This window comes from Panthera tigris, chromosome D4, assembly GCF_018350195.1.
Source record: "Panthera tigris isolate Pti1 chromosome D4, P.tigris_Pti1_mat1.1, whole genome shotgun sequence".
NCBI classification, from domain to species: domain Eukaryota; kingdom Metazoa; phylum Chordata; class Mammalia; order Carnivora; family Felidae; genus Panthera; species Panthera tigris.
Window position 1 is genome coordinate 45,862,066 of NC_056672.1, and position 26,715 is coordinate 45,888,780.

Sequence of the window (26,715 nt, forward strand, 5' to 3'; positions counted from 1 at the left end):
TATCCAAAATATATAAAGAACTTACAAAACTCAACACCTCAAAACCAAATAATTCACTTAAAAATGCACAGAACACATGAATGGACATCTTTTTTCCAAAGAAGATACACGGATGGCCAACAGACACATGAAAAGATGCTCGACAGCAATCATCATCAAGGAACTACAAATCCAAACTACAATGAGATATCAACTCACACCTGTCAGAATGGCTAAAATTAAGAAAAAACAGGTGTTGGTGAGGATGCAGAGAAAGGGAAGCCCTCTTACACTGCTGGTGGGGATGCTAACTGGTGGAGCCACTCTGGAGAACAGTATGGAGGTTCCTCAAAAAGTTAAAAATAGAACTACTCTATGATCCAGCAATTGTACTACTAGGTGTTTACCCAAAGAATACAAAAAATACTAATTCGAAGGGATACATGCACCCTGATGTTTATGACAGTATTATCTACTATAGCCAATTATGGAAAGAGCCCAAATGTCCATCGACCGATGAATGGATAAAGAAGATGTGGTGTGCGTGTGTGTGTGGGGGGGGCGCACACACACACACACACACACACACACACACACATATATAACGGAATTTATACTGGAATATATATAATGGAATATTACTCAGCCATCAAAAAGAATAAAACCTTGCCATTGGCAACAATGTGGATGGAACTAAGAGTATTATTCTAAGCAGAATAAGTCAATCGGAGAAATACAAATACCATTGTTATCTCACTCATGTGTAGAATTTAAGAAACAAAACAAATGATCATGGGGGGAAAAAAGAAAGAGAAAAACCAAGAAACAGACTCTTAACTATAGAGAACAAACTGATGGTTACCAGAGGAGACCTGGGGGGGGGGAGGGAATGGGTTAAATAGGTGATGGGGATTAAGGAGGGCACTTGTATGTAAGTGATGAATCACTAAATTGTACATCTGAAACTAATAAAACACTGTATGTTAACTGGAATTTAAATAAAAATTTATATTTAAAAAAAGGAAGTGAGAGTGGTGAAGATTTAGAATATCTGTTACTAGGAGAAAGGGTTGGGCTGAGTAGGACTTAGAGAAGCATTTCATCAGCCTGGAGAACCCAGCTAGAATAAGAGACTATGACATTGCAGGAGCATCTGACTATTTTATTTAAATTAAAGAAAGTCTTGCAATGGTGCTACCCCAGTAAACCTACAAATCAAAGAATAGTAATTATAGATGTGACTATTAATTTAACACATCAGCAGAAGGAAATAGAAAGATAATTAAGAAGGTAGTATTCTGAAATTAGGTTCTGATTCTGACAAGGCACTGCAGGATTGGCAAGATTGATATGAATTGTGTGCAAACGTATCATATGAAAACATTTTATTGGGAAAATAAAAGGTGTTGGAGAAATCATTCTGAAATGGAACCGAATGACAGTCCTGATGTATCTAGTGAACTGCTGTTGGACTATGAACTCCTTTGAGACTATTTTTAGCTTTAATGTCCATATTTTTAAAATGAGATCTATCTTGCTCTATTTGTTATACTTCATGAGGTTATGATATCAAGTGAGATACACATAAAAGCTATTTTTAAAAGCATATATATCTTTACCATATTCAATATTAGCACTGTTATTAAACAATTGTTCAAAATATAGTTTGAGGTTAAAAATAAAATATACATAGAATATCTCTGGAAAGATATAGAAAAGTCTGTTAACTGTTGGGAGAGGAAATGAGGAACTGTGATGGACACGAGACTTTCTTTTTCACGTTCTGCAACTTGTAATGTTTGAATTTTGTACTATGTGCATACTGTAGCCATTCTAATTAATTAAACATAATAACTTTAGTAGGCAAATAAGAGTTACCTTTCTAAAAACCATCATTCATATCTTTGACAAAGAGTAACTGAATACAGACTGTATGTCAGCTGCTTGGCTTTAAGCTGTGGGTCCAAAAAAAGAAGGGTCCTAGTCAAGAGAGAGTCCTAGTCAACATGCTTGCTTCTCTGAAGGAGGGAGGTGGTTTTGAAATGGGATGGGCTCTTGAGGGGAGTCTGCATTAATAGTATAGGAGAAGGAAAATGAATTCTGATAACTGACATCCCAGACCTGTGTTACCAGGGAAAAGATGTTTCAGGGCGTGGAGAGGATCCCATAATTAAGGAGAGTTTCTTAGGAAATAGCTTATCAGAGGAAGCTATGCTGTGTAATAGAGCTTCTGGACATAGGTGGGTTAAGCCTGAATAGATGGGCTCTAGGATTGAATGCTGGGTGCAATAGAGGATTATTCAAAGACAAAGACAATGGGAGGATAATTTCATGTGCCCCTTTTCATTTAGAAGTTAATACTGTAAGGAAAAGAGAGCCGACTTCTGCCACCAATCACCTTGAACAAGTCATACTTTATTCTGCTTAAATATCCCCATCTACAAAGCAAGTATATTAATGACTGTGACTCAAAAGATTATTGTTGATCCAAGAAACATGCTCCTCCATTAAAGTGCCCCTGGGTAAGAATTCTGAGGGTTCAGTGTCCAATCTGTGTATTTTAAATGGGAAAGAAGGATTTCCTTAGGTGAAAAATGGCAAAGAAAATTAAAGACAAGGTTTCCCTTTATTTACTTTCCCACAAGAAGAAAATACCTTTAACATGAAAGGGAGACCCCTGAGAAAACAGAGCAGACCTCTGAACAAGTTTGCTGGGAAAGGGATCCAGGATTAGCTCTATGGAAAATTCAAGGTGGAGGATGTTTCCTTCTCCCTCTCAATATTCTCTAATCAAATTCAATATAGCACAATTGCCGAGTGCCTGCTATAGGTAAGGTGCTCTTTTAGGGACCCTATGACATCTCTGTTCACTCGGAATTACTGTAAATTTTCTCTTCTTGTTCAGACAGGACTTTGGCAAGGAACATGAAACTCAAAATGCCTTCACTTATTATACACTTGATGCATTATTATAGGTAAGTCACAATTTTCCAATTTTAGTTTCCAAAGTATTAACTGGGCACAGAATCTGCAGTCGCTATCATCTTCCCAAGATCATTTTGAGAAAAATTTAGAAGTGCATTATTTGTTATATAGCAGATATCATTTCTAAATTTTGTGCAAAACAAATATGATTTTAAATCTATGTAAGGAGCTTACTATAATGTATTTATAGAGTGGGTTCTTATGAAATGAGGAATCTTTGCAGCTCATGAAAACCATCATTCCCAAATTCAACTGTAAATGTCTGCTTTTGTATATGGAGAAGTTTCTGAGGTGAATTACTTGTATTTATCTATTTGTAGCTATTTGGCCAGTTGAAAAAACTAAAATGTTAGCACAGTGTGTGTGTGTGTGTGTGTGTGTGTGTGCACATCTATCTATGTATCTATCTATATCTATCTAGAGTATGTATTTGTGTGCACGTGTACAATTTTTTTACCTGTAGAGATACTGAGAATTAGCCTCATCCTAAGGAACAAAATAAGTAATAAGGTATATAATTAGAGGAGGGATAAACAGACATAAATAAAGAATAGGAAATTCATTCAAAATTGCCAAGAAAATCATAATGGCTACCATTTATTGAACCCCAACTACGTGACAAACATTAAGCAGCTTTACATATGTCATGTCTAATCCCACAGCTGTCCTGTGGGGTGGACAGCATTATCCTTCCTTCATAGATCAAAACAGAAGCCCAGAGTGCTTCAGGAACAACACGCACAAGGAAATGGACTTCAAACTGCTAACTGTGTCAGCAGTTCTGTCTGAGAAGTCCACCCTCTCCCTGGTGCGTCTCCTGGTTGGCTGATTTGTACAGATCATGGGGGACAACTCAGCATTGCTCTTTTTTCTTTGAGAATTGAGAAGCAGGTGGCAGATCCTGACCAAGGTGTCAGGATCTCCACTTTCCGGAAGTACTGTGTTTCTCAGTGACGTACTGTTGGTTAAAACCACGCATAATGACAGAAATTTGGATCTTAAGGTCCTTTCAGAGTCACTTAACTCTATTATTTTTGGACGCTTTTTTCCGGATTATAGTTCACATGTGTAAAAAATTTTTTAAGGAATGAGATGCATAAAGAAAATGGAAAATGACACTGCAGAGAAGCAATGACTGTTAACATTTTGAAATACTTCCTTTCTTTTTCCTTGCTTAGTTCTCGTGGATATAACAGAATTCTGAAATAAGATTTTTCTCTCACTTATCATTAAAACATTTCTATAAATTCTCCCCAAAAAATCACTTTATAAACACTACTTTTAACAGCTGCACCTCATTCCACTGAAACAATGTTACAGTTTACTTAATGATGCCCTGTTGTCAGATATTTAAGGTGTTTCCAATTGCTATAATAAATAGTATTGCAGTTTTTCACAAAGTATAAGGCTCTTGACACATACTGCAAAATTGCTTTTCAAAAAGCTACCCCCCTGACTTATAGATAAGAAAATGGAGGTGTGATATATTGCCATGGTTACACAGTTAATAAATATTTGCTGCGGGTTTTGAATCAATTGTCTCTCCATAATCTTTCTATGTTTACAGCTGTTTACTCTGACTTGGACAGGTGTGGTTGGTGAGATTGTCAACCATATCCTTCCTAATCTTGGAGGAGACACAAATGCAGCATGGTAATGGGACAATCCCAGTCTGGAAAGCCTGATAGACCTGATCCCTCATTTAACTAGCTCTGTGGGATTGAAGAAATTATGGAAACTTTCTGAGTCTACATTTCCCCACCTCTCAAGGTGGGGAAAATAAAGCTTACCTTATAGGGTTTTTATAAAGAATAAAGAATGTCAGATATATAAAAATCTAAGCACACAGTAGGCTCAATAAATAGAACTTACTTTTTTGGAGAATAGACATGGCATTTACTATCATGTTAATCATTTAGGCCATCAAAGTCAATTTCCTCTAGGGTATTTTTTTGTTCATTACTATACATTCTGGCTGGTATCTGCGGTTTGAACAAGCAAACTCCCTTCCAAAAGGTGTGATTAATTTTGTCTTTGAATTGTAAAGTCTGGAAAACAAAGCTTCTTTGTAATAAAGTTGGCTGTGTAAAACAAAAGAATTTACACAAAAACCTTCATTAAATCATGGAAAGTAACAATGAAGTATGTCAGTGTTCAAAGTTTTCTCTGCATTCATTGCCACCCCCCACCACTCCTGGTGTGCAGTTCAAATACCAGGTACAATGGGGAAACTACAGGCAAAACTGAGGGATTATAAAGTTTACCTCCTCTAAACCTCTATTCCCAACCTTCTTCTTTTTCTTCCTGATGGGACAGATTTTCTCCTTTCAAACACATGTTGCCCTCTTCATTGCTAAACACGAACTTCGGGTGGAAAATGGAAACTTTGGAAATGATAGGAACACTTGGTATCTTGACTTTGTGTGCATGTGTGTGTATGTATGTATATTGCAAACTTCTGTGAACACATCAAATTGTATACTTTAAATATACATAGTCTATTTATGCAAAATCGACCTCAAGAAAGTAGTGAAAAGAAAAGCATATATACCAAACTAAGAAAATGAAGCATGAAACGAAGAGCCAATTGAGCTGTGAGGCATATAGGAATTTAGTGGAAGCCCCCACTATCCTGAGTTGAGCCCCTTATACCTACAGAAGCTTGTCACAAAGTCAGACAAGCTTCCCAAGTAAAACCTATCTTAAAAGGCCTGTTTGCCCCAGGTTCTTCCCCAACCCGGGCACATTGGTATCTAAAATTCCTACTGGTATTGTCACTCTTTCCCCACCTCTGGAGACAGGGCCTTTTCAGCTGAATGTGTGTGCACATCATGCTACATCATTGGCTAATGCCTTGCTTTATTTCCACTAGTGACTCCTAAACTTTCCCCCCAGGAACCCTAAATTGCATACCAGGGAGATTCTGTGACTCTACGCTTCAAAAGTAGCTTTACTATTTTTCAGGTGATAGGTTTGCATGTTGGCATAATTAGCAGAACTCCCAAACTATTAAACCTTGGGCATCACTTACTCCTTGCCCAGTCCTTCTATCCCTAATGCCCTACCCACTCATATGGAAGCAAAGATGGATCATCATGACTCTCTCTGATTGACGCCTTTGACCCTGGCATCATGTTGCTTGTGACCACAGGGCTGAATTTTCCTTCCAGTTCATGCCTATTCCTTCCCCATCCATATCCTTTACCCTACTTTTTTTTTTTTTTTTTTTTTTTTTTTTTTTGCTAATAAGTCACTCAAATGGTTCTTTATGATCTTCTGTGTAAATCCTTAGAAGTGCTACTTTCCATGCTGACCTGGGGTTGCAGACCAGTCAGCTGGGTAGCATTGCAGAGTGAGTTGTTGAGTGATTTACCTCTGTGGGCCAACACATTGGGCCAAGTTTGGTGTGTAGGGATAACATATGGGACTGGTAAATGTAGAACGTACGGAGGACATGGGGATGAAATCAGGAACAAGATGGCGCCAGGTCCTGGTGGGCGTGCTGATAGGCTAGAGTGCAGAGTTCTGGAGGTTGTATGGAGACCTTACCTACATCCCAGGGCTGCAGGGCTTCCTCCCTGTCCTCTGTCTCAGTGGTTCAGAAACATGGCATGAGGCTCTAGACACCCCTCTTCCAGGCACACTATCCTCCCAGGAGCCTGGACTCCCCACATGTCTTATTTCTACTCAGAGGAAGCAATTCAGATTTAAGTTAAGCTTTTAACTTAATGATGAGCTAGCCCGTGCACCTTGAAGAGAACAGCGTAGAGCCTTGCCTTTGTTCTAGGATCTATAGGCTGGTGCAGTCGCACACAAGGCCCATTTGTGAAGATGTCTCTGAAATGTATTCACTGAAGATAACTATAGAGGTTTAACACTACTGCTCTTCAGTTAATGATATAAAATTCATGGTCCTTCATTTTTACATCCTGTACAAATAATAGTGTCATCTCCAACTACAAGCCTCTCTGCTTGAATGCTGAATATGATTAGTGTCCCTTTAAGTTGAATGAGAGCATGTGATCTTCAGGGGTATGACGAGGTGAAACTCTGCATGCTATTTCCAAGGTTTCATTATGGTATGCTCTTAAAAAGCAGAATTTCAGAGTTAACACCAAAACATGTTTCAGTGACTGATCTTTTGGGGTTGTGGCCACAGGAGAGGGCAGACAGGAACTGGGGGACAGCTCATAAACTCCTGTTTTCAGCCTGAGGTTTACCAGGCTCCACAATCAGCACATTTCCAAACAAAGGACAGACAGATTCCTGTAAGATAATGAGGCAGGTATAATGGAAATGCAGTGGTACTCAAATATTGTACCCAATAGAACACCTTTTGCAAATAGACCCAGGGGGATGCTTGGCCAGGGAGTAGATGTATTTTCTTGGCAAGAAGTTCTGAGAACTACCAAAAATGGCTGACTCAGTGGCTTAGAGTGGGAAAAACTGATGTTATGATCTCTTATTTCAAAGACTAAAGTAACAGAAACTTAGGACTTGGTGGCTTCTGACAAGGATGGTGACATCCTTGCAGGACTCACTGTGTGCACATGTCCATTCCATAAGAGGTGTTCTTGCACTGCAGAAAGCTTACAGGAGTTGAAAATATTGGACAGTTTGAGTGCCCTCACACTGGCAGTATCTTTACTCTCATTTGGGGAGTTATTGTCAAATAATGGGATACCATCTGGTATTTGAGTCCTAATGGGAGTGTGTAATTGAAGAGGACTGGGGACTAAGGAACATGACAGAAGGGACATGAAAGAAGGAAAACATCAAGAGCCTTAACAGGAGGAATTGGGTCCTAGGCTGATGAATTCTGAGGTCTCTGGCAGCCAGGATCACTTGGATTGATGGACACACTTCTGAAGCCAAATTCAAAGATGAGGCGCCTGGGTGGCTCAGTCGGTTGAGCGGCCGACTTCGGCTCAGGTCATGATCTCTCAGTCCGTGAGTTCAAGCCCCGTGTCGGGCTCTGTGCTGACGGCTCAGAGCCTGGAGCCCGCTTCTGTTTCTGTGTCTCCCTCTCTCTCTGCCCCTCCCCCATTCATACTCTCTCTCTGCCTTTCAAAAATGAATGTTAAAAAAAAATTTAAACAAAGAGAGTGTGCCTGTTTATCATTTGTGATCTGCTGAACTGCATGAGACACAAATATTCAGAGAATTTTTTTCTCTGTGGCAAGAGAGAATTCCTTGCTGCAGGAACACTGTGAGCTGAGAAAACTCAGAAGTCTGGAAGAGTCAGGTTTGAAGAGTCTGCCTACAGCCACAAATTTGTGGGGCGGGTAACGAGAATTGCACATGGGGAAACTGCTGAGCTTTTGCACGGGAGGAGTGTTGCATCTCACTGAAATAAAGACTTGTAGTGCGCGTGGCATCACTTTGCACAACCATGTTGCTGATCCCTGTCCAGCTGGAGCTGCACCAGGCAGGCAGCCTTCCTGGTGTCCTACCCCATTACAGGAAGGCATTCAGGGGGATGCTCCAACACAAGGTTATGGATATATAGGATGAACACGGGGGCTGGATCAGAAGTAGGAGCTGATTTCTGCATACATAATGAGGGAGAGAAAATCATATTCACCAGCATTCCTCTTAGAGAGAGCTCTGAATATATTTGGGTGAAGAAATACTTTAATAAACCATTTGGGGCAGAGGGTGAGACCCAAGGGTATCATCAAGCTGGAGAAGTTATTAGTAAACTGCTCTGCATGTGATAAGGAGAGGCATTTGTCATAATCATAAGAGGGAAGAGGAAAGAAAAGAAAGTCAGGGAAAGTGGTGGTGGTGCTGAGAAGAGGGGTGTGAGAAGAACGCCTCTCCATGGCTCTGGCTCCAGCCCCAACTCTTTTTTTTTTTTTTTTAAGTTTATTTCTTTTGAGAGAGACAGAGCACGCATGAGTGCACAAACAGGGGAAGGGCAGAGAGACACAAAGAGAGAGAGAGAGAGAGAGAGAGAGAGAGAGAGAGAATCCCAAGCAGGCTCTGCACTGTCAGCACAGAGCCCAATGGGGGGTTCAAACTCCAGAACCTCGAGATCATGACCTGAGCCAAGTCAGACACTTAACTGACTGAGCCACGCAGGCGCCCCACCGGCCCCAACTCTTAAATAAAGTGAGGAAGCTCATTATGGGGTTTTGTGAAGATCCCCGAAGGAGCTGAATTAACGGTCTGGTTAAGGGGGGTGAAATAGAGGCAGCACCCATGAGTGTGATCATCAGTGGGGAGGAGCCCACAAGCACATTAGCCATGGACAATCCCAGGATCACAGCACAACCTTTGGATCTTAATGGGTGGTAGAACTGGTTTTGAATCAAGTTTTTCTTATTCACCCAAAGGCAGGGGTAGTGGAGGTGTGGGCACCTGAAATCCAGGTTATTTATGTATAACTATAAAGCAACTGGAATCCCTGAAGATGGCAGTTATCAGTATATTTTGATGAGACATGCTATCTAAAATTAAAGGAAGTTATTATAGAATCTAATGAATTTGGAGATAGGGCCTCTATGGAGAAATTAAGGTAAAATGAGGTCATATGGGTAGACCCTAATCCATGTAAATTACTTGGGAGATAGGGCTTTCAAAACAGTAATTTAGTTAATCTAAGGCAATTAGAGTGGCCTTAGATTCACCCATGTCCTTATCACCCATGTCCTTATAAGAGAGATGCCAGGGTCAGAGGAAAAGACCATGTGAAGAGGCAGCAAGAAGGTGCCTGTCTGCAAGACTAGGAGAGAGTCCTCACAGGAAACCAATGCTGCTGGCTGGCATCTTGATCTTGAACTTCCAGCCTCCAGAACTGTGAGAAAATAAATGTCTGTTGTTGATGGCAAAAAAAAAAAAAAAGGGAAATATTCCATTTTTGCTTATGCTGCTGATGCATGTATGTGCTATTAGAATGCAAAGAAACTATTGAAACTCACAGAGAAATAATTAAGTTTTTACTCTTGGGGGTAGGGGTTGAATGTTCATGGTTGATTGGGTTAACAGTGACATAGGATACTCTAATTTCAGGGTCATCATCTAAGTTGAAGCTTTCCTCTTCAAATGGAGAAATGATTGCCCTCCTCCCAACAATTACCCTTTAAGAGTAGCCTGCCTTCTTGGGGCTCTGTGGTCTTACTGTTATGTTCAATTTTTTTTTTTTTTGGCTTTTCCTGGACTTCTGAAACCAAATTATCATCTGATATTATAAAAGACCTTTAAAAATAGTTCTTGTTTTGGACTGCTTTTCCTCAAGTCACATTCTTCACCTAATATGTGATTAAACTTCTCTGGAAGGAATCAACTTCATAATAATATGTATCAACTCTGAATAAATGAGGAAATGCTTCTTATTCATGTTTAGCACCTTTTATTCACAGATATAACATCTCCATTCATGTTTTCTTTTGAGTCTCTGGGTTGAAGGTATAGCTTTATATATTTTTTCTTATGGTTAAGATGATAACTGCCATACATCATTTTTAAAAAGGCAATGATAACAATACATTTTATGCTTACTCTGCAACAATTTTATACACCTAAGTCAATTTTGCCTTGAGGAAGTTTACATAATATATTTCATATTTTTGTAAATAAATGTAAATAATACATTTTATTTTTTTGATATCCTAATAAACGTAAATATCCTAATAAATCGCAAGCCACCTTCCAAGGCAGAGATTCTGAAGATTTTTAGGATGACTTTAATGTTTCTAGTCCTCTTTCGTTGCATTCTCTCTCTCTCATACACACACAACTTTTTATTTATTTTTTTATTTTTTTTAAAAATGTTTTTATTTATTTTTGAGACAGAGAGAGACAAAGTATGAGCAGGGGAGGGGCAGAGAGAGAGGGAGACACAGAATCTGAAGCAGGCTCCAGGCTCTGAGCTGTCAGCACAGAGCCCGATGCGGGGCTTGAACTCATGGACTGTGAGATCGTGACCTGAGCTGAAGTCAGACACCCAACAGACTGAGCCACCCAGGCGTCCCCACACACAACTTTTTACACTAAAATTTTTTTTACAAAATTCTGTGCCAAAACTATTGATTCAGATATTCAGACCATGGCAACCATTCTGGAGGAATTAAGAGTCCACTATTTCAGTGTTCCCTCCAGAAATTATTATTCTGGGTTACTGAGTTTTTTGATCAATTGAAGGCAAGTCAGTAACTTTTTTTCAGCTTTCTAAAAGTCATTTGATTTTTCATCTTAGAAAATAGAGGTTAATGAATATTTAATATTGACATAATGATTATGAATACTAGAGTTCAGAGTCATTCTGTAAAGGACATCATACAGGGCTTCTGTATAAACGTGGGTTAAAAAAGTAGGCAAATTTACACTGATTTGACATCACACTTGGAAGGTGGCAGGGATTTGAATTGATAAATACATTTTTATTATGATATGTATGTATTTTAACATGGAGTTCAGGAATTTTCAGCTAGTCCGAATAATTAAGGTCAAATTAAGTAGGCATTTAACTGCAAAAGTAAACTAATGTGCTTTTAAGGGCATAGTTTAATTTGGCACTTTAACAACAACTGAAAAATGTATGCCAAATTAAAATTTACAGTATATCTTTACATAGACTATTTTATGGAGTTTTTATTAGATGAATATAATAGGCTACTGTCTCATGCTTACAGACTAGAAAATGTTTCAAATGCTTAGTCCTAATACTACATAGCTAGTAAGTAAAGGAAACAATCTAATCACAAGTAATGTATTCCAAGAAAGTTACTTTTCTACTTTGTGCTTTAAGTGATTCTTATGCTTGTGCATAGGTTTCCCACTTATGGCTCTTGAATCAAAGTGGGAATAAGTAATTTACACTTAATTTACAAGGGGGGTTTGGATTAATTTTACTCTGGGCAAGAAACAAATTCTGAAAGAAATTAATCTCCCTGTTTTATTATGAGCTGCAATGGCTTTTTGAGCCCATAAGGACACTTCAGTTATTATTATACTGACTTGTTTTTCAGAACTTTTCCATTCACCTGATCAATGTATATTAACTGGAACACATGTGGCTGATGCTGAGTAAAACAGAGATCCAAGGGAGTTAAGTAACTTATGAAGCAACAATGAACTAGAAGAGATAGAACTGAAACAATACAGATATAGATATAGACATAGAAATAGAAATAGATATAGATAGATATAAAGATAGGTGATATATGGATATATATATATATATATATATATATATATATATATATATCTGGAAATTATAAAGTGGTTCGTCAGGGCACTTGAGGCAAGAAGCACACCTAGTTCAATTATATATGAATTACTGGTGAATTTTGGCAGACCATGCAACATCTTATCTGAACCTCAGTCTCCAGTCTATAAAATGAGAAAATAAAATCTCTAAAACAGACAATGTGACAATTAAATGAGATGCTGTGAGTTGATGTGCACTATTACTGTTAAGGTCCTTGTAATTATTTTGAAGGAAAAGAGAAAGCAAACTTGACCCTGTGCTCTTGGAACAAAGTTTCAATAAGCTTCTTTTAAAAATCATATATTACACAAAATATATTCAACTTCAATTATTCAGCATGTAAACTGAATGAGTTCCAAGTGCCCCATGTTGTATGGACATTTAACAATTGTTTCAAAGTTAAAATTTGGTACTTATTCTACAGGTGAGAAAGATTTGCAACTGGGAGGACTCATTGTTCTTTGGATGGCTGCTGTTTCTTTAAATTGGGTGAAAAAACTGTACAGTTGCTGAGTCAGATGATCTGGCAGCCTCGGAGATTCAGAGCAAGAAAATGGTGGCACTCATAAAAAAAGAAAAGAAAAGAAAGCAAAACGTAAGCTTCCTTAATACATCTGCAAAGTAGGTATAACATTAGACAAATTGTACTTTAAAGGCAGAAAAATTGTAATTTGGAAGGCATAATATTTTAGTTTTTCTTATAATGGCTAATTATTTTTTTAGCTTATATTATATATATATATATGTGTATATATATATATATATGTATATATATTGTGTGTCAGTGTGCCTTTAGAAAGATACAAAGTCCCATCGTTTTGTCCATAAATGCTTTATTCTCTTATGGCTACATTTTATTGCAATTTTGCCTTTATTAATAAATATAATTTAAACCTGTAAAACACTTCTTTGTTTTGTTTTTCCTCTCTTACGTAATTTTAGATGGTCATGTTTACCAGGCTCGTTTCTGGTTTGGATAATAAAATGAAATGAAAGAAACCTCTTATCGATCTGTCTGTCTGTCTATCTATCTATCTATCTAGAACCATTCATCCTATGTAAGCAGGAGTTAAGTTTGTATAGTGTTTCAAAAAGATATCACAAATGTTTTCTGTGGAAAATTTCTGTTTGGTGCTACGAGCTTTAACACACAAGTATATCATGTTATATCCTTCCCCCCTAAAATATGTTCTGATAGTAAAAATCTGGGATCTAAGAGATCATCTTTTTCAATTTAGATGAAGGATCACATAATAATAAAGAGTTTTCCTTTGCTTAGTAAAATAGCTTCTCCACTGATTATTCAGACTCTCCTGGGGCCCAAAGCATGACTGATTCTAAAATTTAAATCTTACTTAAAAGCCTGGGCCTTGATTTAAAAATAAAAAAGCAAACATAAGATTAGTTAAAAAGCAACATTGGCCATATGTGCCAAATGATGTTGCAGAAATCCACGTGTAACAATCCCCTCCAAGTGCTTATTTAAAATGCAGATTCTTGGAATAAAATAAAATAAAATGCAGATTCTTGGCACCTGCAGCAAGTATGCTGAATTAGATTTTCGGTGAGGAAGGCCAGAAATGTGTATTTTTAAACAGCATTCCAGGTAATGATGTTGCTGATAACCTTTGCCTCAGTTCTTCGACTTCTCATTACTCTCATGCTTAAATTAAGAAAGTAAAGGCATATTTGTTTATACCACTCTGATTGCACAATTTTATTAGTTTCAGTTTGTTTAAGAGATTACATATCTTTGCTCATATAGTTCTGAACCTCTACAAAACCTTTCTTCCTACTGGCTTTGAAACCATTTAAATAAATTGAGTTTTTTTTTTTTTTTTTTGAGGTGAAGGGAAAAAGTGAGATCTTGTTGAAGAAGAATTAAAAAGTCATTTGTGATAGAATTTTTATATTATCATGAACAAAGCCATTATGTTACTTACAATATAAAAAATAAAAATCAACTTATTATTTTTCAAAGGACCTCTGAGGCACTGGAACTTGAAGTCTTGTAGTTGACGGTTTCGTTGTTTCCCTTCTATTACTTCTTTATGATTATGTAGGTCTGCCCAGTTGCAGCCATTATTCTAGGGCTCCTGAAATAAATAACTGCACTGACAAGCAGAGATTGTCTTCAATTTTCCCTTCTTTAAAATATAAATGCTGACACTTAGCAAGTTCAACAGTTGTCAATATACGTGGTTTTGCTGAATACACACCGACATAGCATGGCTCAGGATATGGTAAACCAGTGCAGGTCCCAAGTTGGGCATTTTCTAGGATGGGGGAGAGCCTTACAAAGAGACCTTCCTTCCCCTACTGAACAAAGCCTTCATTTATTCCCAAGGTTATCTCCATTGGTTGGCTTACTGTCATAGAAATTGATCTTATTTTAACGCTTAGTGATTTTTTTTTTCATTCTAATAAATGAATGTTTTAACGTAAGGCAAGTGTTCAAACACAAGGAAAGCTGCAGTATGGGAAGAAAACAATTGAGAGAACAATTTGAGGCAAATTCTTCATCACTGGAAAAACTTCTTATTCCATCCTCCATTCCGTCTTGTACCCCAGAAAGAGGAACAAAGAGAAGGAGGCCTTTCAACACTCGCTGGCGGCCAACTGGCGCGGAAGGGATTGGCTGCCGAGTTTTGGGCACTTTCCTCGCATGAACCTGACCCATTCCGCTCCACCCCTCCAGAAAAAAGGCCTGGCCAGTTCCAAGCTGGGGAGATGACCAAGAGACGTCCTCATCATTCCTTGCACCCCTCCTGAATCCGAGAGGCCCCCACTTCGTCCTCCACTTAGTTGGGCCCCAATCCCGCTCTAGGCGTCAGTCACTGTTAACGCAGATCACATCTTACCCGAGGAAACAGTTGGGGTGTGGGGCGAGGCCCGGGGCGGTTAACAACAGAAGGGGTGCATTCGCGGAGTGGGGTGATCAGTGGGCTATGCCTCTAAACTCTTGCTACGGGGTCCTACCCCAGCTGCCAGTTAAATCTCTGGGATCCGCAGCGTCTCTAGAAATTGAGAGGGTGGGGAGATGGGGTCGAGGAGGGTGGTCGCAGCTAGGAGGTGGGGGAGGCTAGGTCGGTGCAGCTTTGAGTCTCGCTTCCTACGGTAGACTCTCTCTGTGGTCCTGGGGAGGCCCTTTGCAACCCCAGCCAGGCTGTGGGAGGCGGTGAGCCCCAGTTTGAAATCGTCCTGAGAGGACTAGCGAGAGGGATTCCTAGAAGGGGGCAAGTTATGTGACCAGAGGCCTAACACCCAAGCTCTTTGGAAATAGACATAGCTATGCGTTTATAGTCTATGTAAAAACGAACTAGGTTGTGAATAGGCACAGCGAGCATTGGTCTGAAGTCACAACTGTCTCGTGCTTTCTCCAGACCTTACCAGAACCTTGTTATTTATGACCCTTGCACAACTCAGTTTCCTCACTGCCCAGCCCCAACCCCCCCCCCCCACCAACAACCTAAGGCTAAGCAAGCTCTCAGTTCATCCTTAATGCACGATCATTTCAGGGTTTGAAAATGACTATATATATATATTTATATATATTTACTGGTGATGGTCATAACTTCTTGTAAAACTCAAAAGTATAACGAAGAAATTAAAGATCACCAATCCCAATCCCCTCATCCTGAGGAAAACACTATAAAAATTTTTGTACAAAAACAGAGTGTATGTGTGTGTCCAGAGAGAGGAAAGGAGGAAAAGTGAGAATAAGAATTGTTTACTGTTTTGAATCTTGAAAAATCACCTAACTTTATAATGTAATCATTTCACATTCTACTAAATATTCTTCAAAGACACGATGATTGTCTAGTATTCCAGAGTGCAGAATATTCCAGACCATTATTCCAGAGCATAGTTTTGTACCACAATTTAACATCTTGTTGCTAGAATGTGAGGCAATTTTCAATTTCTTGCTACTATTTGTCTGTATTAACCTTTGTCAGAATCTTTCTTTCACTGGATGATGCCCACACAGAGAATACAAATGTATGGATGTTTTTTCTGATTAAAAAAATTTTTTTCAAGTCAGCTCTATGCCCAACATGGGGCTTGAACTTGCAAGTCACATGCTCTGTGGACTGAGCCAACCAGGTGCCCCCAAAAATGTATGGATATTTTAAAAGTTCTTCATACCTACAGTAAAAATATCCTTGCCAGTGAGGGGTTTAAGAAGTGCATTAATAGCTATCATTATGTGACAATGAGAATTTAGAGAATTGTAGCTTTTTTAAAAAGTTAATAAATAACTATAATTTTATATTTATAAAGTGAAAGAATATCCATTGTTTACATAATTTAAACTGTAGAAATAAAGCACCACAACTTTTTTTTTAATCAGGTTAGATTTTGCAGCAGACAGAAGGATTCTCTGGCCCAAGGTGTTTTAGTGTGGAGGGGATGAGTGAGATTGTTATGCTTCTCAAAAAGGAAGAAAAATTGTGAAGAATAAAAATACTGGATCAAATGTTCAGCTAAGAAAGTATTTTTGAGATGATTTGGATCATTTTACTAACAGGGGTCACTCACATGTTGGGAAAATGGTTTAGATTAACCCTACCATGGTAGTTACTAGCGATGAATTAACATGTATTAACAGACATATAAAATATTATGGATGTAGACAAGGTTATGTCCTTGCTACCTGAAGATGACAATGGACTTTTTAAAATTCAAGAGACCCCAAAGAAGTAAATAAATATTGAGTTTGGTTAAGTGTTATTGTTTCTTTACATAATACAACCTGGGGATCATGTACGCATTGCGAATTATGGTTTATGCTAACTGTATAGAGCTTACCTTGAGAGAATGCTATTCTGTCAAAGGGGATAAAAAATCCTAAGCGTTCCCAAGTAGCAGTAAACAAATAAACACTTACTGTTATATAAATATGACTATTTTGTAAACACACCAAGGTAGAAATAACAACAAATCAATTAATGTAATTCATCAGGCATGTGTGAATAAGAAACTAGTAATGTGGAATTTTATTATATACATTTTCCAGTCATATAAAAATAAAAAGTCATAATGAACATAGTTGCAGAAACTTTAAAAACAAAAAATAACACCTTCTATACTTATATTAATAATATTAAGTAATTCATACAAGAATTTTTTTAAGCATTGTGGCTCGTAAGAAATTGTATGGGTCCCAACATAATTACCATCCATTCTATATACGTTCTTAAATCAATATAACCATAGGCATAATATATATTTATGTGAACTATATAATTATATGTCATTTATAATTAATACTTCCATAAGTTTATATATGTGTATAACTTAAAAAATGAAGTTGGAGAATTGCACGTATATTTAAGAAATAGTCTATTCTACCTAAGTCATGTGTTCTGCCTTCAGATATTTACTAAAAATTGGGCTTTTCAAATAGTCAATACATTTTTAAATAACTTTACATATTATTCCTGAAAATTGATTTATACCTAAATAACAAGGAGTAAATGGCTACTTTCAAAGAACTACCATTTTTGTATTTTTAACATTTCATAAAATATATAAAATATGTCTTTAACTTAAAGTTAATTGCACTATTACATTGTGTATTCCTAAAATAGAAAACACATAATTATAATATTTACACAGATTAAAACTTTCTACTTTGTTACTATAGATTTCCAGAAGCAACCTAATACTTTAAATAAAATAGCTTTAGGTAGAGAGTAATAGTAACCACTCTGATATTCAAAAATATATGATGGCTAAACATTTGCTGGCCAGAATAAAGCACCATAAAACAAACAGGGTCTTGTTAATGTTGTTTAAAATGAAGGAAAGTTAAGTCCAGCAACATGCCATGAAATCTTTTACAAGCTCTTACTAATTCTTTAAAAATACTGAACTTTCATAATTATATGAAAAAGAAAATGTGTATTTACCCTATACATTGTAAGTTTTTTTAAGATTTTATTTTTAAGTAATCTCTACACCCAAAGTGGGGCTCGGACTTACAATTCGGAGATCAAGACGTGCTTGCTCTACCGACTGAGCCAGCCATGCGCCCCTGCTTGTAAATTTTTGGCATTAGAAATGGAGGTACCTAACTAAACACCTATAGTTTAACAGTTTTACATTTACGTGTTAAAGGCCTATTAACGTTGGGGAGAAAAAAATTCCCCCTCCCCCCGCATTTGTTTTTTTAAAACGTCTATTGGTGGAAATGGATGCCTTACTTGTGTAAGGTCACAAAAATTAAGTCTCATTAAATTGCTTTTAGATTTATTATCCAAGTTCTAATTAGGATTCTGCATATTGTAGCAATGTGTATTTTTCAATTATTCGGGTCATAGGAAATTACACCGTGTAAAGATTTGTCTGTTGTGAAGACAAAACTACCCAGGATTTTGTTTTTCAAGAAGTAGGCCTCATTTTTAAACAAGTGCTCATTGTGGCCTGAGAGGATTAAAGTATGATTAATAGTGATTTCTCAGACTCACCAGTGTAGGTCTATTTTTTGCTAAGCATTTGATGCTAAGCATCATTCGGAGCAGTTTGAATCTGTCAAGATTTCAAATAAGAAGTCTGCGCCTCACTACGAAAGCCCAACTCTCTCTATAGACTGCAAAAGCAAATGTTTGCTTCTTCGATCAGTGTTACTATTTCGGGAAGTCAAACCACGTGCCAGCCCCCAACCTCTAACATCCCCCACTACTGTAAGGAGAGAGAGTTGACCTGGCAGAGGAGACAACAGGTGGCCCCCTTAAAACTAAGACCTTTGGTAATACTTTCCTCCAGGGCGAAATAAAGTGCCCTAGAAATACACCTTCACAGAGTGTGTGTGTGCGTGTGTGTGTGTTTGCATGTGTGTGCGCGCCCGAGTGTTTACTGGCTCTCACCCAGGAAATTCAGGAGTGACTGACTTCTAAGGTGGGTTTAGGATCTCCCGGTTCCCCCCAGAGTTTCACCGGATTGAGGTGTGTGAAAGGAGCTCCGGGCTCAATACATTGGGAGCACCACACCTCTAAGCAACTGTAACCCGAACCGGGAAAGAGGTTCCACCCCTAGAAACCTCCTCCTCCTATCCTGGTCTAGAAGATGGTTTATCTGTATTAAATCATACCAAACAAAGTCTTCCAAAGGCCGACTGCGCCCGGGACTTTTCGAGGCCTTTCTTACCTGCTCTTCTAGGATGCGGCTGCTGCGCTCTGCGACGGCTCCTCACTAGCTTTAGCACCAGGGCCGCAGCGGCCCGCACACCCGGAGCTGCCCACTCACCCGCTGGCCGCGCGATCCGCACAACAAAAGCCCTCACTCGTGGAGGGCCACCAGCGCGCCGAATCCGCACTGTGATCAAAAACGCGCGCACCATACTTCAGCAGCCGCCACCACCGCTGTGCTCCGAGGCCGCTGCGCCGCCCTTTGGCACCAGAGGTAGGTAGCGCCGCGCCCGCCCCCCGATCTCAGACTGAGACCCACGCACCGCCCCCCGCCCATCCCCGCCCCGCAGGCGCGCCCCCGCGTTCCCTGCGCGCGCTCGCGCGCCCCCGACCTCCCCAGGTCTCAGAACCGTTCTGCGCCCGGCGCGCGCGGGAAAGGCCGGCGGAGAAGCTCGGAGTGCTGCGCGCGCGCGGGCCGCTAGCACCCAAGGTTCTCCTCCCTTCCCCCACGACTTCTTTCCCGCCCGATCCGCGCGGGCGCCCCACGCAGTGACAGCTCAAGGGCCTGTCGCCAGAACGCATCTCCAGGCCCCCGCCCCCTCGCAACATTTGTCACCTGACACGGCCGTAAGCAGGAACCGCCGCGTTGCCATGCGGCAGCTTCCAGTCCTGCTCGCTCGCGCCCCAGTTCCCCTGCCCCCCCCCCACTTCTTTTATTCTTCGCGCTCCTCGCTAGAGATCTTCCACTCCTCCAAACCGGATTATTTAAAAGAGGAAAAAGAAAGGAAAAGCAAGGTCATCTCAGCGCTCGATCAGCCACTCAGGAGGCTGGATGTCAGTTTTGAAAGAAATGGCGCTACGCTCCACTTCTAGATTTGGGAAACGAGCGAAATTAAAGGAAACCGCTGCCTGCAGCCGACGCGACATGTGGACACTGAGTGGCGCTGGCGCCGCCGGAGCGGCGGGCCTGGCGCCCCAGCAGGTAGGTGGAGCCGAACCCCAACCCCGGCTTCCTTGCTGGGTCGGGGTACCTCTTCCCCTCTGTGCTCCAGCGTCGCGGAGAGCGCGGGACTGGGCGGAGAAGCCCGGCAGTTTTTATTTTCGGTTTTAACCTTCGAGAAGCGGCGCAACATCTGAACGCTTCTTCCTCTTTCCTCCGCCCGCGGCACTCCCCTCCCCCCCAGGGGCTGCTCCCCGCTTTTCCCGGTTTCCTCGCGGTCAGTGATTCCCGGCGGAGAGCCCTCCTCCCTCTCCTCCCTCCCGGCGTTCTGACACCCTCGGCTTTCGCTGCCCGACTCCTCAGCGCGGTCGCTGTCCGCTCTCCCGCGCTCCCGGCTTCCTTCCCCTGCCCTCCGGTTTCTTCCACACCACTGATCTTTTATTGCCGGCCACCCTCCCTCCCCCTTCCCCTCAGTGGTCCCCTCAGCACAGGAAAAGCGGGGGAAGGAAAGGAAGCGGCAGCATAAAGGAGGGGTGAGTCGAGGATACGGAGGCGGCCTAAGGACACGGAGCCCAGTTCCAGAGCGCAGCAGGGCAGGTCCCCGCTCCGGGGCTGGATGGAGCTCGGACGCCGGCTCGCTGGCTCCCCAAAGGCGGGAAGTCCAGCCCAGGACGCAGCTTTCAGGCGGGTGGCGCTGACCCGGTTCCCCAACCTCCAGGGCCTGTAGTCAGTAGCGATCGATCTACAGCCTCTCGGGCTGGAGGCGCGGCCTGGCCGGCCGTGCGTGTAACAGAGGATGTGGGACTAGGCCCAGCCTTCGCGGAACCCTAAAGGTGGCCCGCCGCGCGGTGGTTTCTTCTATGTGCCCGGGGTGGTGGCTTAGCTGCCGAAGAGGACCCACAGCGTGAGAGCTGACAGAGCCTTACAGATCAGGTGCCAAGCCCCTCACTACGTGGAGAAAGCGAGGCTTGCCTTGCCCAAGCAGTGTACCGAGAGGCCGGGTCTGGCGGCAGATGTCTTCCCATTCTCCATCCCTCCCCTCATCCCGAGACCGAGCCGCCGACCAGGCCGGTTAGAAGAAGCGAGACTTAGGTACCAGTCTTAAGTAGCTACTCTAAATGTCTAGGTCTTCACAAACGCACCTCTCCCGGAACCTGCAGGATTCACTCAATTTACTGAGCACTGTGTTCCGTGCTGGGGCTACGTGCTACTTCTCCGACTAGACTGAATTCTCTTTCTCGGTCTTCACGAGGCTAGCTCTTTCTCCTTCAGATCTCTTCTCAAGTTTCCCTGCTCACAGACTCTTCCTCTTTCAGGCCCCATCTTATCACCATGTTGATGTGGTGGTTGTTTTTTTTTTTTTTTTTTTTTTCTTTCTTTCCTCCCTGCATAGCATTTAGCATACAGAAATTATCCTATGTGATTGTTTACTTGTTTGTGGTTTGTCTCTTACAGTGGTAGGTAAACTCCATGGGAGCCAGATTCTGTTCTGTCTTACACTTACACCCATGACCCCCCCCCCCCAGACACTTCATGGGTGAGATGGATTATAATGAGTGGATTTCATTTTATGGCCAATAGAGGAGGGGCACATTAGAGGGTGGGTAGAGAAAGCATCCTGGAGGGAAAATGCTGCCCAATTCCAGGAAGGTATTTTTTTTTCACGTATACATTACTTTTACTATTAATGTAATTATTAAGAGTAATACTTTCCATTTGTCCTTGGGCATATTGAATATAGTTTGATCATCAAATCCTCAAAGCCAGTCGAAACTCAAACACCACCTCCCTGGGAGATTCTCCCTAAGCTGTCACCAATGATGCTAATGATAGTAATAATAACAACAATACAAAAATCATGTAGCAGAGGGATATTGAATTTGAAGTTCAGTCCGTCTTAGGGAAGCGACTTTGCACACCATTAGAGAACAGTGTAATATCCAGTATGGTATTCTAGAAGAACCCTGGACAAGTGGTAGAGTGAAGGGTTTCCAGGAAGGGGGGATTAGCTGTGACAGTAAACCATAGTGGGTGAGGTCAAGAAGACCTGTATGGCACATCTCTTGAAATTATTAGGGTTCTTCAGAGAAATGGAACCGATAGGACATGTGTGCATGTGTTTCTGTGCGTGATTTATTTTAAGGAACTGGCTTACTTGATTATGGGGGCTGGCAAGTCTGAAATCTGCAAGACACGTAGATGAGGTTGGAGACGCAGGGAAGAACAGAGGAGGCAGCTTTGAGTCAAAAGACAGCCTGAAGACAGAGTTCCTTTTTCTTCCGAAAGCCTGTCTTTTCACTTACGGCCTTGGTGAGGCCCACATGCATTGTGGAGGATAATCTGCTCCCCCCACCCCACAAAGTCTTTGGATTTAAATGTTAATCATACCTAAAAAATGCCTTTGCAGCAACATCTTGACTGGTGTTTGAAAAGACATCTAGGTACTCTAGCCTAGCCAAGTTGACACCTAATTAGCTATCACATTATCCCATTATGTCTGAGGGGTTTACTGAGCCTCAGTTTTCCAGACAAGTTTAAATTCAGGAATCTGTCTGTATTGATGCGGTCTGTATAGCTTAACGTATAGCCATTTCATCTCCACCCAAACTTGGTCTGGGGATAAGGGAAGTTGCCCACTTCAGAGGAATGCCATTTGAGTAAGAACATTAAGGTCATTATATAGTAAGCTCTGTGTCCAATGAATATAAATTTTAACATTTAAACTTCAATTCCATCTTGGTTTTCCCCTGCTGCCGAACACCTGTGTTTTGTACGTTGTGGTATGCAGGGGGAATTCTATGCAATTTTAATAGTAGACTAAGCAAAATATAATTATGAAGCTGAATCTTTAGCAAAACAACTAATTTGTGGCATTACAAAGACTTTTGGAATCCCAAATGGCTTTTGGCTATGTGATCTTTAAAAAATGCATCCTTAAGAACTGGGTAGTATTATGTGTACGCACTTTCACATGTATTACTTATTATATCCTCACAGTGGCCCTTTGAATTTGGGATTTCTACTTCTACTTTACAGGTGAGAAAACAGGCCCAGAGAGGCTCAAATCTTGGACAGTCTATGGCCAGCAAGTGTAAGGGCTGTAATCATCAAGGAGGTCGTTAGACTACAAGCCTCGTGCTCTTTCTGTTGTACTAAAGGCTGGTGTCAGTAGGGAGTGAGCTATCAGTGGGTCATTTGTGCAGAATCACTGAATGTGATTTCTTTTCATTGCTCTCTTCCTTTGGCCTAAAAAACTGATCTCTCAGATCTCTCTGAGTTTTCGAACGGAGGCAGAGGATTTTCTATTTTGGATCAGAAAGTTCATCCCACGGGCAGAGATAGAAGAGAGCATTTTACTTAACTTATGTTGTACCACCTGCCCGTCTCCTCCCATGATGTCCCAGGATACTAGTTTCTTCCCTCTGGTAACTCTTGATGATGAGAATTCCATGAGAAACTTCTCTAATATAGCACATGTTCAAACTGAAAACCCCAAAGGTATAAGACCAAAGTCACCATAAGCAAGATTTAAAAACTATCATCTGAACATATATGACAAAAGAGTAACTTTTAGAATATGTAAGTAAATACATATATGAAAAGATAAACTTGTAGAAATATGAGCAAAGAATACAATGGGTAGTTTATAGTAGAGCATATACAAATGGTCAAATGGGCAGAAAAATATATGGAAAGATACTCAGTTTTACTCATTAGTGAAGAAGGATAACAGAAACAATGACCAGTATCTATGGATGTGGCAAAAATAAAAAAAGGAATGGTAGTGTTGGTTAAGTTGTCAGGAAACAATCACACACACTATTGTAACTTGGTGTATTGTTTTGGAAGGCAACTTTATTTTTTTTTAAATGTTTATTTATTTTTGAGACAGAGAGAGACGCAGCATGAACGGGGGCAGGTCAGAGAGAGAGGGAGACACAGAATCTAAAGCAGGCTCCAGGCTCTGAGCTGTCAGCACAGAGCCCGATGTGGGGCTCGAACTCACGGACCATGAGATCATGACCTGACCTGAAGTCGGATGCTTAACCAACTGAGCCACCCAGGCGCCCCATGGAAGGCAACTTTATAGTATTTATAAAAATTGAACATGCATATGTATCCCTTTGGCTTAGCAATTCCTCTCCCATAACTCATGTACGTATGCAAAGATACACACATACATAAATATAAGTATGGAAATATATATATGCTATATGCAATATACATGTATGTAAAGAGGTGTATGTTATGCATGCATGCATATATTTGTATTTATGATATTATATGTATTTTTATATATACAGACATGTTTATATACATATATAAAGATATGCAGTCCCACTCCTATAACTCATACAAGTATGAAAAAATACATAATTCTATGTGTGCATATATACACACTCACTTAATATTTAAGATATACATACACATAATATATATATGTATATATAAGTATGGAAAGGTTTTACATACGACACATGTATGCACACACACTTTTTGTGTGTGTGTGTGTGAGAGAGAAAGAGAGATGTATTCTTAACCCTATGAATTTCTCTCTATAAGTTTCTGCAGATAATTCACTTAAGGATGCAAAAAAGATTCTTTATAGCATCATGTGTAGTAGCACAAAAAAAATCAAGAAAGGAAAAAGGAGATAATTTGTTTATCAATAGGTTTCTTTTTAAAACTGTGTTTAATCCATAAAACACAATACTATTCGCAAGATGCCTGGGTGGCTCAGTCTGGGACTTCAGCTCAAGTCATGGTCTCACTATTTGTGGGTTTGAGCTCCACAACGGGCTGTGTGCTGACAGCTCAGATTCTGTGTTTCCCTCTCTCTCTGCCCCTCCCATGCTCACGCTCTGTCTCTCTCTCTCTCTCAAAAGTGAATAAATGTTAAAAAACATTTTAAACCACAATACTATACAGCCATAAAAAAATGAAGTGTATCTCTGTGTCCTGATAAGGAAAGTTGTCAAAGATCTATTACTAATCAGAGAAAACAAGTTGTAGAATAGTATGATCCCATTTACGTTTTCCAAGTGTGATTATTGGGGAGAGGTGTTTACAATTATATGTACCTATATTTCTGGAAGGTCAGTTAAAAATTTTTAAAAATCATGGTTACCCCTGGGTAGTGAGAATGGGGAGGGGTAGCGAGGTTTTAGGAGATTTTCACTTAATTTTGTTTATTATTTGTACTGTTTGAAAGTTTATCATGAACAAGAATTTTAAAGTAACCACCAGAGACACTTGGAGCCTCAAACCTAGGGATTCTAATTCTTGAGACTGGATGTTGGTCAATAAACCTAAATTCTAGAACATCTCTCTATATAGATGATTCTAATAAGGAGCCAAGATAGAGAACTGCATCCTTATATGTTGGTCGCAAATGACTGCTGGGGATAGCACTATCATTGTAAAGATATAATAAATACCTAAGGTGAATGTAAAATGAAGTATCATTCAATTTTTCCCTAGAAAGGATGATAGTAAGTTCTTTTGTTTATGGTGAGATTTAAGCAGATAAAAGGCTCCTGCAATATTGAATAGATCCTTATGTGATAACTCTATCAAAGGCGATCCAGACAATAGAGAGTAGTAGATGACAAAATATTTTAGGCAAGGTTAGTATTTATAACTCTAGGTGACATGTTGGGAGGGGGTACAGGGATAAAGGGTTCTTCTGTGCCCTAGGAAAGGTGTTAAAGCTCAGCAACTCATACCCACAGGTACTGAAGGTCTCATGGAGGGGTGTGCGTGGGGGAGGGGGGCCTCTGAGTGGGAAGGGGATTCATAGGTGTTTGGAGTTCCTTTGTAAACTTTCACTGTAATGTAGATGGCTGTGAGATAGCACATTATCTTCACACATCTCTAATGTTTTTTTTTTTTCCCCAGTAAAATCTTTGGTTTATATTTATTTCAAACTTCAAATTAGTAAATCAGAGTTGGTTGCTCAGTTTTGATGTACATGTTGATTTATATTACTGTGCCTAATATGTAATCCATGCTAGTTACATAGTATTTCATTAGCTGCACTGGTTTTGAAGGAAATTTGTGGTAAAATTAGTAATGGGATTATAAATATATAAATTAGATAACTACATATAGTATACATTATACCTATATTATACATAATTATATAATTATAAATTATAAACATAAGTGATATATAAAAGTTACCATATCTAAAAGTAATTTTTTTCCTTATGCAAGGAGTGATATTAAAATCTTCTGAGTGGGGGATTCAAGAGGCAAGAAAGGAGCTATCCCATTTGTAGTAGCTGAACTTGAGAAAGTTTTATAGAAAATCAGGGTAGTAGGGAATGAGCAGATTCGAATTATTTTAGGCCTCAGAATATTTCACAAATCCCATAAATATGTAGACCATATAAGTTTGTTTTGGTTTGATTTGATGAATTCTGTTGAGTTGTTGACCCTCCTTCCACAAAACACCACCAAGCTGC

General features: G+C 40.0%; 1 protein-coding gene across 1 annotated transcript in view; it reads right to left on the bottom strand.

Moving 5' to 3' along the window:
* The window catches only part of LOC122233051 (cyclin-dependent kinase inhibitor 2A-like), a 31,173-nt gene extending 11,556 nt beyond the window's left edge, over positions 1–19,617 (bottom strand). The window contains exon 1 of the mRNA XM_042964188.1: positions 19,328–19,617. Coding sequence (XP_042820122.1) covers positions 19,328–19,520 — 193 coding nt within the window. The 5' untranslated portion in view covers positions 19,521–19,617. The remainder of the gene's footprint in view (positions 1–19,327) is intronic.
* Positions 19,618–26,715: the final 7,098 nt, after the last annotated feature.